The 15,366-nt window shown below is 38.8% G+C and overlaps 1 protein-coding gene across 6 annotated transcripts in view; it reads right to left on the bottom strand.

Moving 5' to 3' along the window:
* LOC132887734 (uncharacterized) overlaps positions 1–15,366 on the bottom strand; it is a 67,218-nt gene that overhangs the window by 11,650 nt on the left and 40,202 nt on the right. For all 6 annotated transcript variants that reach the window (XM_060923288.1, XM_060923290.1, XM_060923291.1 and 3 more), the window contains 29 exons: positions 14,365–14,478; positions 14,083–14,171; positions 13,716–13,914; positions 13,156–13,269; positions 12,929–13,036; positions 12,661–12,749; positions 12,378–12,576; positions 12,174–12,287; positions 10,652–10,765; positions 10,371–10,459; positions 10,005–10,203; positions 9,442–9,555; positions 9,217–9,324; positions 8,949–9,037; positions 8,666–8,864; positions 8,462–8,575; positions 5,299–5,412; positions 5,017–5,105; positions 4,651–4,849; positions 4,103–4,216; positions 3,876–3,983; positions 3,608–3,696; positions 3,325–3,523; positions 3,121–3,234; positions 1,607–1,720; positions 1,326–1,414; positions 959–1,157; positions 391–504; positions 164–271 (listed from right to left, as the gene is read on the bottom strand). In XM_060923288.1, coding sequence (XP_060779271.1) covers positions 164–271; positions 391–504; positions 959–1,157; positions 1,326–1,414; positions 1,607–1,720; positions 3,121–3,234; positions 3,325–3,523; positions 3,608–3,696; positions 3,876–3,983; positions 4,103–4,216; positions 4,651–4,849; positions 5,017–5,105; positions 5,299–5,412; positions 8,462–8,575; positions 8,666–8,864; positions 8,949–9,037; positions 9,217–9,324; positions 9,442–9,555; positions 10,005–10,203; positions 10,371–10,459; positions 10,652–10,765; positions 12,174–12,287; positions 12,378–12,576; positions 12,661–12,749; positions 12,929–13,036; positions 13,156–13,269; positions 13,716–13,914; positions 14,083–14,171; positions 14,365–14,478 — 3,702 coding nt within the window. The remainder of the gene's footprint in view (positions 1–163; positions 272–390; positions 505–958; positions 1,158–1,325; positions 1,415–1,606; positions 1,721–3,120; positions 3,235–3,324; positions 3,524–3,607; positions 3,697–3,875; positions 3,984–4,102; positions 4,217–4,650; positions 4,850–5,016; positions 5,106–5,298; positions 5,413–8,461; positions 8,576–8,665; positions 8,865–8,948; positions 9,038–9,216; positions 9,325–9,441; positions 9,556–10,004; positions 10,204–10,370; positions 10,460–10,651; positions 10,766–12,173; positions 12,288–12,377; positions 12,577–12,660; positions 12,750–12,928; positions 13,037–13,155; positions 13,270–13,715; positions 13,915–14,082; positions 14,172–14,364; positions 14,479–15,366) is intronic.

The raw sequence follows: 15,366 nt of genomic DNA, 5'->3' as shown, positions 1-15,366 counted from the left end.
CAGAGAAAAGACAATGTGCTCCATCATGTCAATTAAAAAGAAGTGTTCCAAGGTTTAAGGATTCATTCTTTACTTTTGTTAATGTTATAAAGGAATTTGTAAGAAATCATATTGTGCTGTTTGATATCAGTTCATCATGTCTGTAATAGGCTGCTTTACTCACTGGGTTGCTGACTGGATCAGAAACCTCTAATGGGATAAATGTTGAGCTTCCACTTCCCGTCAGTATAAATTTCTTCTCTTTCACGAACAAAGAAGGACACGTCCATTTCTGGTGAGAAAATGAAAATCCCAAGCATGATGTTTAAAGGAACAATTTATGATAAAAAGAAATAATACAAATCATTAAACTATGCCCTGACCATTCATAGAAAGATCTCCTTGACTTACCCGAATAAAACCGTATAGGAGGAGGGAAATGTCTCCATTAACACTAAGTGCTGAAACTTTGTCGAGAGGAATCCGGTGCTTGAAGGTGCAATGTTTTAAACCGTTCACGTAGACCTGCAGAAACAAAGTAGAACTTGTTGTATCACATGATTGTCTGATTTCCAGCATCCTGCTGCAGATGATGAACTAGAAGAGCACTCAAGAGAGTGTTTACCTCCACAACGCCACATATTATCAACATCAAAATCAAATGACTTGAACCTAGGACACTACAAAAGCTGTCCACCCAATTTAATCAAAAGCTGTTCATTACTTTTTGAATTACATGGGGAACAAAAAAAGAAACAAAAACAAAAATTCTGGATGCACATACATATCCAGATTTACATCAAAAGCTATTCAACTGTTTGGACCATGGACCAATTTTCCTTAACATTCCATCAAAATCTGTTCACTGATTTTTTGTGTTACATAGGGAAAAAAGACAAACAAACAAACAAACAAACAAACAAACGGAGTTGTAAACATAACTTCCTCCAACAAAGTTGGCAGTAGGTATAAAACATACCTCATAGCCATTTGAATTGATGGCAATAAAAATTTGGAAGGCTCCTCCCGTGGTGAAGGGTTCATCAGGTGCGTTTTCCTCCGTCTCCCAGCTTCCGTTTCTGAAGCTGTTCAGGGCTGTTATACTACCAAAGCGAGGGTTGAAGTGAAATGCAATGTCATCACCGTCCGATGGGCCCGTTTTGAAATTAATTGCAAAGCTGGGAAGAGAAACAAAAGGTGTTACAAATATCTGTCAGAAACCGATTAACTCTCATGGACTCCTGAGTAAAAAGAAATCCTTGGATTTAATTGTGCAAGCTTTTCCAACTGTACTAGTTACATATGGTGTTTTCTTCATTATTATTCCGAGGGCTTTAGAAGTGTACCTCTTTGCATCTCCATGAACAGTCCCCTGTAAGAATACAGCCATGTCTTGTTTTAACCCTCCTGGGATTTTGCCGACATATGGAAGTTCCTGGAGTCAGAACAAATTATGTGCACCATTAGCACTATCAGCTATCCATCATGGCAAGGAGAACAAATATTCCAAGACATAACGGTAATAATAAATATTTGTACATTATTATAAAGTACGTTGTTGGAGTTTAAAAAGTTCCTTCAGACTTTTTGTGTCTTTCTTGTCCATGTAATGTACCGGTTTACTTACAGGCATACTGATTGGATGTGAAATGTTGAAAGGTAAGCATGCCAAACTCGAGGTTGTGATCTGTGTGCTTGGGATTTTCTTTAGTTCCTGATAGGATGAAGTGGTACTCCAGCTCTGAGGAGAAAATGAAGATATCAAGCATGTTGTAGAAATGCCACTTGAACAGGAAACACGCAAGAAAGTCAATACAGTATTGTGCAAAAGCTTTGTTCCCCTCTTTTCTTAGGTCAACCTTAGTTATATGTTTTGATTTTATGACTTCTACATAATTATCCATCACCGCTTATTCTGTGCAGGGTCGCGGGCAAGCTGGAGCCTATCCTAGCTGACTAAAGGTGAGAGGCGGGGTACACCCTGGACTAGTCGCCAGATGATCGCAGGGATTACACAGAGACAGCCAAAGCTGTTCACGGTCAAATTAGAGCCTCCAATCAACTTAACCTGTATGTCTTTGGACTGTGGGGGAAACCGGCGCACCTGGAGGAAACCCACGCACACAAAATGCAAACTCCACACAGAAAGCTCCCCCATCAGCCACTGGGCTCAAACCCAGAACCTTCTTGCTGTGAGGTGACAGTGCTAACCACTACACCACCGTGCCACCCAATTCTACATTATCAAGTCAGTGCAAAAACTTGTTAGATTTCCAAACATTCATTTTCCAGCACAAAATAAAATATGACAAAAAAATGTTTGTATGGCATGAATAAAAGCAGCATATCACATCAGAGTCACTTTTTCAGACAAACAAAAAGAAAACATGATGAAGGACACTGGGCTTCGCTGCACAATAAGAAGCAAGTGTGACAGTCAAAGTGTCCAGAAGAACTGTGACTGGTTCTTTCAGTTGCTCAGTAAAACCTAAAGCTCATTTCCTTATAAAACTGTGTTCACTGTACCTGAGATGACTATTTTTGTTTTTCCTTACAAAGTCTCATCACACCAGATACTGACTTTGTTTAGTTTAGGACTATTTCCTGGTCTTCATATATTTTTCATGGATAAAACTTTCAGATTGTGAAAACAACTGTCGCCTCACATACATTTTTTTTTTTTCAATATCTATAATATAGAAATTAGCTTCTCTGATTTTTCTGGAACATCTTGCAGAAGCAGCCACAATTCTTCTGGAGACTTTAATTTTGACACTTGCCAGTTATTTTTCAACCAAAATCTAGCAACTGACAATACGTTATTTATTTACTTATTTTAATCTGATAAGTTGTTCTGATGTAATAGGCCGCTTTCTTTCTTAACATCCCGACATTATTATGTGACGTTTGATTTTGTGCTTGAAAACTAATGTTTAGTCGCCTAAAATGGTTTGTACTGTCTTGCTAATATATCAGTCATAAAATACAAATCTTTAACAAAGTTTGATTTTAAAAATCGGGTGCCTAAACTTTTGCACAGAACTATGCATACATAAATACATACATGCATACATACAAAAATCAAACATATACATTCAGGTTGCAACTTTGCCATTAATAACAACAAACTTGTAAACGTACAGCAATAAAACCACAGAGGAGGAGGGAAACTTTTCCACCAACGTGAACTGTAGAAACTTTCTCGAGAGGAATGCGGTGATTGAATGTGCAATGTTTAAAGCCGTTCACATAGACCTGCAGAAAGAAGATTTATTTGATCATCGATTCCAATATTCCTGTGATTACAATGATCTTCTGTATTTTATTAGAAAGAAATAAACACACCTCATAGCCCTGAGAGTTGATGACGATGAGAACAGTGAAGGCTCCTCCACTGGTGAAGGGTTTAACAGGTGCGTCTATCTGCAGCTCCCAGCTTCCGTTTCTGAAGCTGTTCAGGGCAGTAATACTACCAATGCGAGGGTTGTAGTGAAAAGCGATGTCATCACCATCAGATGGCCCCGTTTTGAAATTTATCGAAAAGCTGTGAAGAGAAATAAAGGTATTGCAGATATCTCCATCAGAAATTCTTCACTCTTCTGGACTACAAAGTGCTTTAATAGCATACCGATTATTATCTTCAGGAGCAATCCCTTGGAAAACGAAAGCTATGTCTTGTTTTAGCCATCCTGGGATTGCAGCCACATATGGAAGTGCCTTGGCAGAGAAAAGACAATGTGCTCCATCAAGTCTCCATCACGTCAATTAAAAAGAAGTGTTCCAAGGTTTAAGGATTCATTCTTTACTTTTGTTAATGTTATAAAGGAATTTGTAAGAAATCATATTGTGCTGTTTGATATCAGTTCATCATGTCTGTAATAGGCTGCTTTACTCACTGGGTTGCTGACTGGATCAGAAACCTCTAATGGGATAAATGTTAAGCTTCCACTTCCCATCAGTATAAATTTCTTCTCTTTCACGAACAAAGAAGGACACGTCCATTTCTGGTGAGAAAATGAAAATCCCAAGCATGATGTTTAAAGGAACAATTTATGATAAAAAGAAATAATGCAAATCATTAAACTATGCCCTGACCATTCATAGAAAGATCTCCTTGACTTACCTGAATAAAACCGTATAGGAGGAGGGAAATGTCTCCATTAACATTAAGTGCTGAAACTTTGTCGAGAGGAATCCGGTGCTTGAAGGTGCAATGTTTTAAACCGTTCACGTAGACCTGCAGAAACAAAGTAGAACTTGTTGTATCATATGATTGTCTGATTTCCAGCATCCTGCTGCAGATGATGAACTAGAAGGGCACTCAAGAGAGTGCTTATCTCCACAACGCCACATATTATCAACATCAATATCAAATCACTTGAACCTAGGACACTACAAAAGCTGTCCACCAAATTTAATCAAAAGCTGTTCATTCCTTTTTGAATTACATGGGGAACAAACAAAGAAACAAAAACAAAAATTCTGGACCCACATACATATCCAGATTTACATCAAAATCTATTCAACTGTTGTTTGGCCCATGGACCAATTTTCCTTAAAATTCCATCAAAATTTGTTCACTGATTTTTGTGTTACATAGGGAAAAGACAAACAAACAGAGTTGTAACCAAAACTTCCTCCAACAAATTTGGCAGTAGGTATAAAACATACCTCATAGCCATTTGAATTGATGGCAATAAAAATTTGGAAGGCTCCTCCCGTGGTGAAGGGTTCATCAGGTGCGTTTTCCTCCGTCTCCCAGCTTCCGTTTCTGAAGCTGTTCAGGGCTGTTATACTACCAAAGCGAGGGTTGAAGTGAAATGCGATGTCATCACCGTCAGATGGGCCCGTTTTGAAATTAATTGCAAAGCTGGGAAGAGAAACAAAAGTGTTACAAATATCTGTCAGAAACCGATTAACTCTCATGGACTCCAGTGTAAAAAGAAATCCCTGAATTTAATTGTGCAAGCTTTTCCAACTGTACTAGTTACATATGGTGTTTTCTTCATTATTATTCCGAGGGCTTTAGAAGTGTACCTCTTTGCGTCTCCATGAACAGTCCCCTGTAAGAATACAGCCATGTCTTGTTTTAACCCTCCTGGGATTTTGCCGACATATGGAAGTTCCTGGAGTCAGAACAAATTATGTGCACCATTAGCACTATCAGCTATCCATCATGGCAAGGAGAACAAAATATTCCAAGACATAATGTTAATAATACATATTTGTACATTATTATAAAGTAAGTTGTTGGAGTTTAAAAAGTTCGTTCAGACTTTTTGTGTCTTTCTAGTCCATGTAATGTACCGGTTTACTTACAGGCATACTGATTGTATGTGAAATGTTGAAAGGTAAGCATGTCAAACTCGAGGTCGAGGTCTGTGTGCTTGTGATTTTCTTTAGTTCCTTATAGGATGAAGTGGTACTCCAGCTCTGAGGAGAAAATGAAGATATCAAGCATGTTGTAGAAATGCCACTTGAACAGGAAACACGCAAGAAAGTCTCGTGCAAAAGCTTTGTTCCCCTCTTTTCTTTGGTCAACCTTAGTTATACTGTATGTTTTGATTTTATGATTTTACATTCTTATCCATCACCGCTTATCCTGTCCAGGGTGGCAGGCAAGCTGGAGCCTATCCCAGCTGACTATGGGCAAGAGGCGGGGTACACCCTGGACTAGTCGACAGATGATCGCAGGGCTGACACATACTGTCGAGACAAACAACTATTCACCCTCACGGTCAAATTAGAGCCTCCAATCAACTTAACCTGCATGTCTTTGGACTGTGGGGGAAACCGGCGCACCTGGAGGAAACCCACGCAGACAAAATGCAAACTCCACACAGAAATCTCCCCATCAGCCACTGGGCTCAAACCCAGAACCTTCTTGCTGTGAGGTGACAGTGCTAACCAATACACCACCGTGCCACCCAATTCTACATTATCAAGTCAGTGCAAAAACTTGTTAGATTTCCAAACATTCATTTTACAGCACAAAATTAAATATGACAGAAAAATGTTTGTATGGCACGAATAAAGCAGCATATCACATCAGAGATACTTTTTCAGACAAACAAAAAGAAAACATGATGAAGGACACTGGTCTTCGCTGCACAATAAGAAGCAAGTGTGACAGTCAAAATGTCCAGAAGAACTGTGGCTGGTTCTTTCAGTTGCTCAGTCAAACCTAAAGCTCATTTCCTTTTAAAACTGCATTCACTGTACCTGAGACGACTATTTTTGTTTTTCCTTACAAAGTGTCATAACACCAAATACTGACTTTGTTTCATGTATGACTGTTTCCTGCTCTTTATAGTATTTTTCATGGAAAAACCTTTCAGATCGTGAAAACAACTATCGCTTCACATACAGTTTTTTTCCCGATATCTACAGTGCTCAGCGTAAATGAGTACACCCCCTTTGAAAAGTAACATTTTAAACATTATCTCAATGAACACAAACAATTTCCAAAATGTTGACAAGACAAAGTTTAATATAACATCTGTTTAACTTATAACGTGAAAAAGTAAGGCTAATAATATAACTTAGATTACACATTTTTCAGTTTTACTCAAATTAGGGTGGTGCAAAAATGAGTACACCCCACAACAAAAACTACTACATCTAGTACTTTGTATGGCCTCCATGGTTTTTAAGGACAGCACCAAGTCTTCTAGGCATGGAATGAACAAGTTGGTGACATTTTGCAACATCAATCTTTTTCCATTCTTCAACAATGACCTCTTTTCGTGAGTGGATGCTGGATGGAGAGTGATGCTCAACTTGTCTCTTCAGAATTCCCCATAGGTGTTCGACTGGGTTCAGATAAGGAGACATACTTGACCACTGAATCACTTTCACCCTGTTCTTCTTCAGAAATCCAACAGTGGCCTTAGACGTGTGTTTAGTCATGTTGGAAAAGTGCACACTGACCAAGGGTACGGAGTGATGGTAGAATCTTCTCTTTCAGTATAGAGCAATACATCTGTGAATTCATGATGCCATCAATGAAATGCAGCTCCCCGACACCAGCAGCACTCATGCAGCCCCACACAAGGACACTGCCACCAGCATGTTTCACTGTAAGCACCATGCATTTTTCTTTGTATTCCTCACCTTTGTGACGCCATACAGTTTTGAAGCCATCAGTTCCAAAAACATTTATCTTGGTCGTATCACTCCAGAGTGTAGAGTCCCAGTAGTCTTCATCTTTGTCAGCATGGGCCCTGGCAAACTCTAGACAGGCTTTTTTTGTGCCTGGGCTTTAGGAGAGGCTTCTTTCGTGGACGTCATCCATGCATGCCATTCCTCTGCAGTGCACGCCATATTGTGTCACAGGAAATAGTCAGCCCAGTTTGGCTTTCTACTGTTTTAGATAACTGCAGTGAACTTGCATGCCGATTTTCTTCAACCCTTCTCATCAGAAGACGCTCCTGTCGAGGTGTTAACTTCCGTGGATGACCTGGACGTCTCTGTGAGATGGTTGCAGTTCCATCGTTCTTAAATTTTTGTACCACTTTTGTGACAGTATTCTGACTGATAAGTAAAGCTTTGCTGATCTTCTTGTAGCCTTCACCTTTGTGGTGGAAATAAATTATTTTCTTTGGGGAATTCTGAAGAGACAAGTTGAGCATCACTCTCCATCCAGCCACTAAAAGAGGTCATTGTTGAAGAATGGAAAAAGATTGATGTTGCAAAATGTCGCCAACTTGTTCATTCCATGCCTAGAAGACATGGTGCTGTCATTAAAAATCATGGAGGCCATACAAAGTACTAGATGTAGTAGGTTTGTTGTGGGGTGTACTCATTTTTGCACCACCCTAATTTGAGTAAAACTGAAAAATGTGTAATCTAAGTTATATTATTAGCCTTAATTTCACGTTATAAGTTAAACGGATGTTATATTAAACTTTGTCTTGTCAACATTTTGGAAATTGTTTGTGTTCATTGAGATATTGTTTAAAATGTTACTTTTCAAAGGGGGTGCACTCATTTACGCTGAGCACTGTATAATATAGAAATTAGCTTCTCTGATTTTTCTGGAACATCTTGCAGAACCAGCAAAAATTCTTCTGGAGACTTTAATTTTGACTTTGACTTTAAATTTTGAGACTTGACTGTTATTTTTTAACCAAAATCTAGCAACTGACTACAAGTTATTTATTTATTTATTCATTTATTTTTAATCTGATAAGTTGTTCTTATGTAATATGCCGCTTTCTTTCCGAACATCCCGACATTATTATGTGACGTTTGATTTTGTGCTGGAAAACTAATGTTTAGTCGACTAAAATGGTTTGTACTGTCTTGCTAATATATCAGTCATAAAATACAAATCTATAACAAAGTTCTGATTTTAAAAATCGGGTGCCTAAACTTTTGCACAAAAACTATGCATACATACATACATGCATACATACAAAAATCAAACATATACATTCAGGTTGCAACTTTGCCATTAATAACAACAAACTTGTAAACGTACAGCAATAAAACCACAGAGGAGGAGGGAAACTTTTCCACCAACGTGAACTGTAGAAACTTTCTCGAGAGGAATGCGGTGCTTGAATGTGCAATGTTTAAAGCCGTTCACATAGACCTGCAGAAAGAAGATTTATTTAATCATCGATTCCAATATTCCTGTGATTACAATGATCTTCTGTAACTTATTTGAAAGAAATAAACACACCTCATAGCCCTGAGAGCTGATGACGATGAGAATTGTGAAGGCTCCTCCACTGGTGAAGGGTTTAACAGGTGCGTCTATCTGCAGCTCCCAGCTTCCGTTTCTGAAGCTGTTCAGGGCAGTAATACTACCAATGCGAGGGTTGTAGTGAAAAGCGATGTCATCACCATCAGATGGCCCCGTTTTGAAATTTATCGCAAAGCTGTGAAGAGAAACAAAGGTATTGCAGATATCTCCATCAGAAATTCTTCACTCTTCTGGACTACAAAGTGCTTTAATAGCATACCGATTATTATCTTCAGGAGCAATCCCTTGGAAAACGAAAGCTATGTCTTGTTTTAGCCATCCTGGGATTGCAGCGACATATGGAAGTGCCTTGGCAGAGAAAAGACAATGTGCTCCATCAAGTCTCCATCACGTCAATTAAAAAGAAGTGTTCCAAGGTTTAAGGATTCATTCTTTACTTTTGTTAATGTTATAAAGGAATTTGTAAGAAATCGTATTGTGCTGTTTGATATCAGTTCATCATGTCTGTAATAGGCTGCTTTACTCACTGGGTTGCTGACTGGATCAGAAACCTCTAATGGGATAAATGTTGAGCTTCCACTTCCCATCAGTATAAATTTCTTCTCTTTCACGAACAAAGAAGGACACGTCCATATCTGGTGAGAAAATGAAAATCCAAGCATGATGTTTAAAGGAACAATTTATGATAAAAAAAATAATGCAAATCATTAAACTATGCCCTGATAATTAATAGAAATATCTCCTTGACTTACCGGAATTAAACCGTATAGGAGGAGGGAAATGTCTCCATTAACACTAAGTGCTGAAACTTTGTCGAGAGGAATCCGGTGCTTGAAGGTGCAATGTTTTAAACCGTTCACGTAGACCTGCAGAAACAAAGTAAAACTTGTTGTATCACATGATTGTCTGATTTCCAGCATCCTGCTGCAGATGATGAACTAGAAGAGCACTCAAGAGAGTGCTTACCTCCACAACGCCACATATTATAAACATCATTATCAAATCACTTGAACCTTGGACACTACAAAAGCTGTCCAACAAATTTAATCAAAAGCTGTTCATTACTTCTTGAATTACATGGGGAACAAACAAAGAAACAAATAAACAAAAATTCTGGATGCACATACATATCCAGATTTACATCAAAATCTATTCAGTTGTTGTTTGGCCCATGGACCAATTTTTCCTTAAAATTCCATCAAAATTTGTTCACTGCTTTTTGTGTTACGTTGGGAAAAGACAGACAAACAAACAAACAAACCGAGTTGTAAACATAACTTCCTCCAACAAAGTTGGCAGTAGGTATAAAACATACCTCATAGCCATTTGAATTGATGGCAATAAAAATTTGGAAGGCTCCTCCCGTGGTGAAGGGTTCATCAGGTGCATTTTCCTGCGTCTCCCAGCTTCCGTTTCTGAAGCTGTTCAGGGCTGTTATACTACCAAAGCGAGGGTTGAAGTGAAATGCGATGTCATCACCATCAGATGGGCCCGTTTTGAAATTAATTGCAAAGCTGGGAAGAGAAACAAAAGTGTTACAAATATCTGTCAGAAACCGATTAACTCTCATGGACTCCAGTGTAAAAACGAATCCCTGAATTTAATTGTGCAAGCATTTCCAACTGTACTAGTTACATATGGTATTTTCTTCATTATTATTCCGAGGGCTTTAGAAGTGTACCTCTTTGCGTCTCCATGAACAGTCCCCTGTAAGAATACAGCCATGTCTTGTTTTAACCCTCCTGGGATTTTGCCGACATATGGAAGTTCCTGGAGTCAGAACAAATTATGTGCACCATTAGCACTATCAGCTATCCATCATGGCAAGGAGAACAAATATTCCAAGACATAATGTTAATAATACATATTTGTACATTATTATAAAGTATGTTGTTGGAGTTTAAAAAGTTCCTTCAGACTTTTTGTGTCTTTCTTGTCCATGTAATGTACCGGTTTACTTACAGGCATACTGATTGGATTTGAAATGTTCAAAGGTAAGCATGTCAAACTCGAGGTTGTGGTCTGTGTGCTTGTGATTTTCTTTAGTTCCTTATAGGATGAAGTGGTACTCCAGCTCTGAGGAGAAAATGAAGATATCATGCATGTTGTAGAAATGCCATTTGAACAGGAAACACGCAAGAAAGCCAATACAGTATTGTGCAAAAGCTTTGTTCCCCTCTTTTCTTAGGTCAACCTTAGTTATATGTTTTGATTTTATGACTTCTACATAATTATCCATCACCGCTTATTCTGTGCAGGGTCGCGGGCAAGCTGGAGCCTATCCTAGCTGACTAAAGGTGAGAGGCGGGGTACACCCTGGACTAGTCGCCAGATGATCGCAGGGATTACACAGAGACAGCCAAAGCTCTTCACGGTCAAATTAGAGCCTCCAATCAACTTAACCTGCATGTCTTTGGACTGTGGGGGAAACCGGTGCACCTGGAGGAAACCCATGCAGACAAAATGCAAACTCCACACAGAAATCTCCCCATCAGCCACTGGGCTCAAACCCAGAACCTTCTTGCTGTGAGGCGACAGTGCTAACCACTACACCACCGTGCCACCCAATTCTACATTATCAAGTCAGTGCAAAAACTTGTTAGATTTCCAAATGTTCATTTTCCAGCACAAAATTAAATATGACAGAAAAACGATTGTATGGCACGAATAAAAGGAGCATATCACATCAGAGACACTTTTTCAGACAAACAAAAAGAAAACATGATGAAGGACACTGGGCTTCGCTGCACAATAAGAAGCAAGTGTGACAGTCAAAGTGTCCAGAAGAACTGTGGCTGGTTCTTTCAGTTGCTCAGTCAAACCTAAAGCTCATTTCCTTATAAAACTGCATTCACTGTACCTGAGATGACTATTTTTGTTTTTCCTTACAAAGTGTCATAACACCAAATACTGACTTTGCTTCGTTTATGACTGTTTCCTGCTCAATATAGTATTTTTCATGGAGAAACCTTTCAGATCGTGAAAACAACTGTCGCCTCACATACATTTTTTTTCAATATCTATAATATAGAAATTAGCTTCTCTGATTTTTCTGGAACATCTTACAGGACCAGCCACAATTCTTCTGGAGACTTTAGTTTTGACTTTGACTTTTGACACTTGCCTGTTATTTTTCAACCAAAATCTAGCAACTGACAATAAGTTATTTATTTATTTATTTATTTATTTTAATCTGATAAGTTGTTCTCATGTAATATGCCGCATTCTTTCCTAACATCCCGACATTATTATGTGACATTTGATTTTGTGCTGGAAAACTAATCTTTAGTCACTTAAAATGGTTTGTACTGTCTTGCTAATATATCAGTCAAAAAATACAAATCTAAACAAAGTTTGATTTTCAAAATCGGGTGCCGAAACTTTTGCACAGAACTATGCATACATACATACATGCATACAAAAATCAAACATATACATTCAGGTTGCAACTTTGCCATTAATAACAACAAACTTGTAAACGTACAGCAATAAAACCACAGAGGAGGAGGGAAACTTTTCCACCAACGTGAACTGTAGAAACTTTCTCGAGAGGAATGCGGTGCTTGAATGTGCAATGTTTAAAGCCGTTCACATAGACCTGCAGAAAGAAGATTTATTTGATCATCGATTCCAATATTCCTGTGATTACAACGATCTTCTGTAACTTATTAGGAAGAAATAAACACACCTCATAGCCCTGAGAGTTGATGACGATGAGAATTATGAAGGCTCCTCCACTGGTGAAGGGTTTAACAGGTGCGTCTATCTGCAGCTCCCAGCTTCTGTTTCTGAAGCTGTTCAGGGCAGTAATACTACCAATGCGAGGGTTGTAGTGAAAAGCGATGTCATCACCATCAGATGGCCCCGTTTTGAAATTTATCTCAAAGCTGTGAAGAGAAACAAAGGTATTGCAGATATCTCCATCAGAAATTCTTCACTCTTCTGGACTACAAAGTGCTTTAATAGCATACCGATTATTATCTTCAGGAGCAATCCCTTGGAAAACGAAAGCTCTGTCTTGTTTTAGCCATCCTGGGATTGCAGCCACATATGGAAGTGCCTTGGCAGAGAAAAGACAATGTGCTCCATCAAGTCTCCATCACGTCAATTAAAAAGAAGTTTTCCAAGGTTTAAGGATTCATTCTTTACTTTTGTTAATGTTATAAAGGAATTTGTAAGAAATCATATTGTCCTGTTTGATACCAGTTCATCATGTCTGTAATAGGCTGCTTTACTCACTGGGTTGCTGACTGGATCAGAAACCTCTAATGGGATAAATGTTGAGCTTCCACTTCCCATCAGTATAAATTTCTTCTCTTTCACGAACAAAGAAGGACACATCCATTTCTGGTGAGAAAATGAAAATCCCAAGCATGATGTTTAAAGGAACAATTTATGATAAAAAGAAATAATACAAATCATTAAACTATGCCCTGACCATTCATAGAAAGATCTCCTAGACTTACCCGAATAAAACCACATAGGAGGAGGGAAATGTCTCCATTAACACTAAGTGCTGAAACTTTGTCGAGAGGAATCCGGTGCTTGAAGGTGCAATGTTTTAAACCGTTCACGTAGACCTGCAGGAACAAAGTAGAACTTGTTGTATCACATGATTGTCTGATTTCCAGCATCCTGCTGCAGATGATAAACTAGAAGGGCACTCAAGAGAGTGCTTACCTCCACAACGCCACCTATTATCAACTTCAAAATCAAATGACTTGAACCTAGGACACTACAAAAGCTGTCCACCAAATTTAATCAAAAGCTGTTCATTACTTTTTGAATTACATGGGAAACAAACAAAGAAACAAAAACAAAAATTCCGGATGCACATACATATCCAGATTTACATCAAAATCTATTCAACTGTTGTTTGGCCCAATTTTCCTTAAAATTCCATCAAAATCTGTTCACTGATTTTTGTTTTACTCAGGGAAAAGCAGACAAACAAACAAACAAACAAACAAACGGAGTTGTAAACATAACTTCCTCCAACAAATTTGGCAGTAGGTATAAAACATACCTCATAGCCATTTGAATTGATGGCAATAAAAATTTGGAAGGCTCCTCCCGTGGTGAAGGGTTCATCAGGTGCATTTTCCTGCGTCTCCCAGGTTCCGTTTCTGAAGCTATTCAGGGCTGTTATACTACCAAAGCGAGGGTTGAAGTGAAATGCGATGTCATCACCGTCAGATGGGCCCGTTTTGAAATTAATTGCAAAGCTGGGAAGAGAAACAAAAGGTGTTACAAATATCTGTCAGAAACCGATTAACTCTCATGGACTCCAGTGTAAAAAGAAATCCCTGAATTTAATTGTGCAAGCTTTTCCAACTGTACTAGTTACATATGGTGTTTTCTTCATTATTATTCCGAGGGCTTTAGAAGTGTACCTCTTTGCGTCTCCATGAACAGTCCCCTGTAAGAATACAGCCATGTCTTGTTTTAACCCTCCTGGGATTTTGCCGACATATGGAAGTTCCTGGAGTCAGAACAAATTATGTGCACCATTAGCACTATCAGCTATCCATCATGGCAAGTAACAGCAAATATTCCAAGACATAACGGTAATAATAAATATTTGTACATTTTTATAAAATATGTTGTTGGAGTTTAAAAAGTTCCTTCAGACTTTTTGTGTCTTTCTTGTCCATGTAATGTACCGGTTTACTTACAGGCATACTGATGGGATGTGAAATGTTGAAAGGTAAGCATGTCAAACTCGAGGTTGTGATCTGTGTGCTTGGGATTTTCTTTAGTTCCTTATAGGATGAAGTGGTAGTCCAGCTCTGAGGAGAAAAAGAAGATATCAAGCATGTTGTAGAAATGCCATTTGAACAGGAAACACGCAAGAAAGCCAATACAGTATTGTGCAAAAGCTTTGTTCCCCTCTTTTCTTAGGTCAACCTTAGTTATATGTTTTGATTTTATGTCTTCTACATAATTATCCATCACCGCTTATTCTGTGCAGGGTCGCGGGCAAGCTGGAGCCTATCCTAGCTGACTAAAGCTGAGAGGCGGGGTACACCCTGGACTAGTCGCCAGATGATCGCAGGGCTGACACAGAGACAGCCAAAGCTGTTCACTGTCAAATTAGAGCCTCCAATCAACTTAACCTGCATGTCTTTGGACTGTGGGGGAAACCGGAGCACCTGGAGGAAACCCACGCAGACAAAATGAAAACTCCACACAGAAAGCCCCCCCATCAGCCACTGGGCTCAAACCCAGAACCTTCTTGCTGTGAGGCGACAATGCTAACCACTACACCACCGTGCCACCCAATTCTACATTATCAAGTCAGTGCAAAAACTTGTTAGATTTCCAAACGTTCATTTTCCAGCACAAAATTAAATAAGACAGAAAAATGTTTGTATGGCACGAATAAAGCAGCATATCACATCACAGTCACTTTTTCAGACAAACAAAAAGAAAACATGATGAAGGACACTCGTCTTCGCTGCACAATAAGAAGCAAGTGTGACAGTCAAAGTGTCCAGAAGAACTGTGGCTGGTTCTTTCAGTTGCTCAGTAAAACCTAAAGCTCATTTCCTTATAAAACTGCATTCACTGTACCTGAGATGACCATTTTTGTTTTTCCTTACAAAGTCTCATAACACCAAATACTGACTTTGTTTCGTTTAGGACTGTTTCCTGCTCTTTATAGTAGGAGAAACCTT

This window comes from Neoarius graeffei, chromosome 6 (genome assembly GCF_027579695.1).
Source record: "Neoarius graeffei isolate fNeoGra1 chromosome 6, fNeoGra1.pri, whole genome shotgun sequence".
Classification (NCBI taxonomy): Eukaryota; Metazoa; Chordata; class Actinopteri; order Siluriformes; family Ariidae; genus Neoarius; species Neoarius graeffei.
Note: the sequence above shows the minus strand (reverse complement) of the source record. Positions and strands in the feature narration are given on the sequence as shown.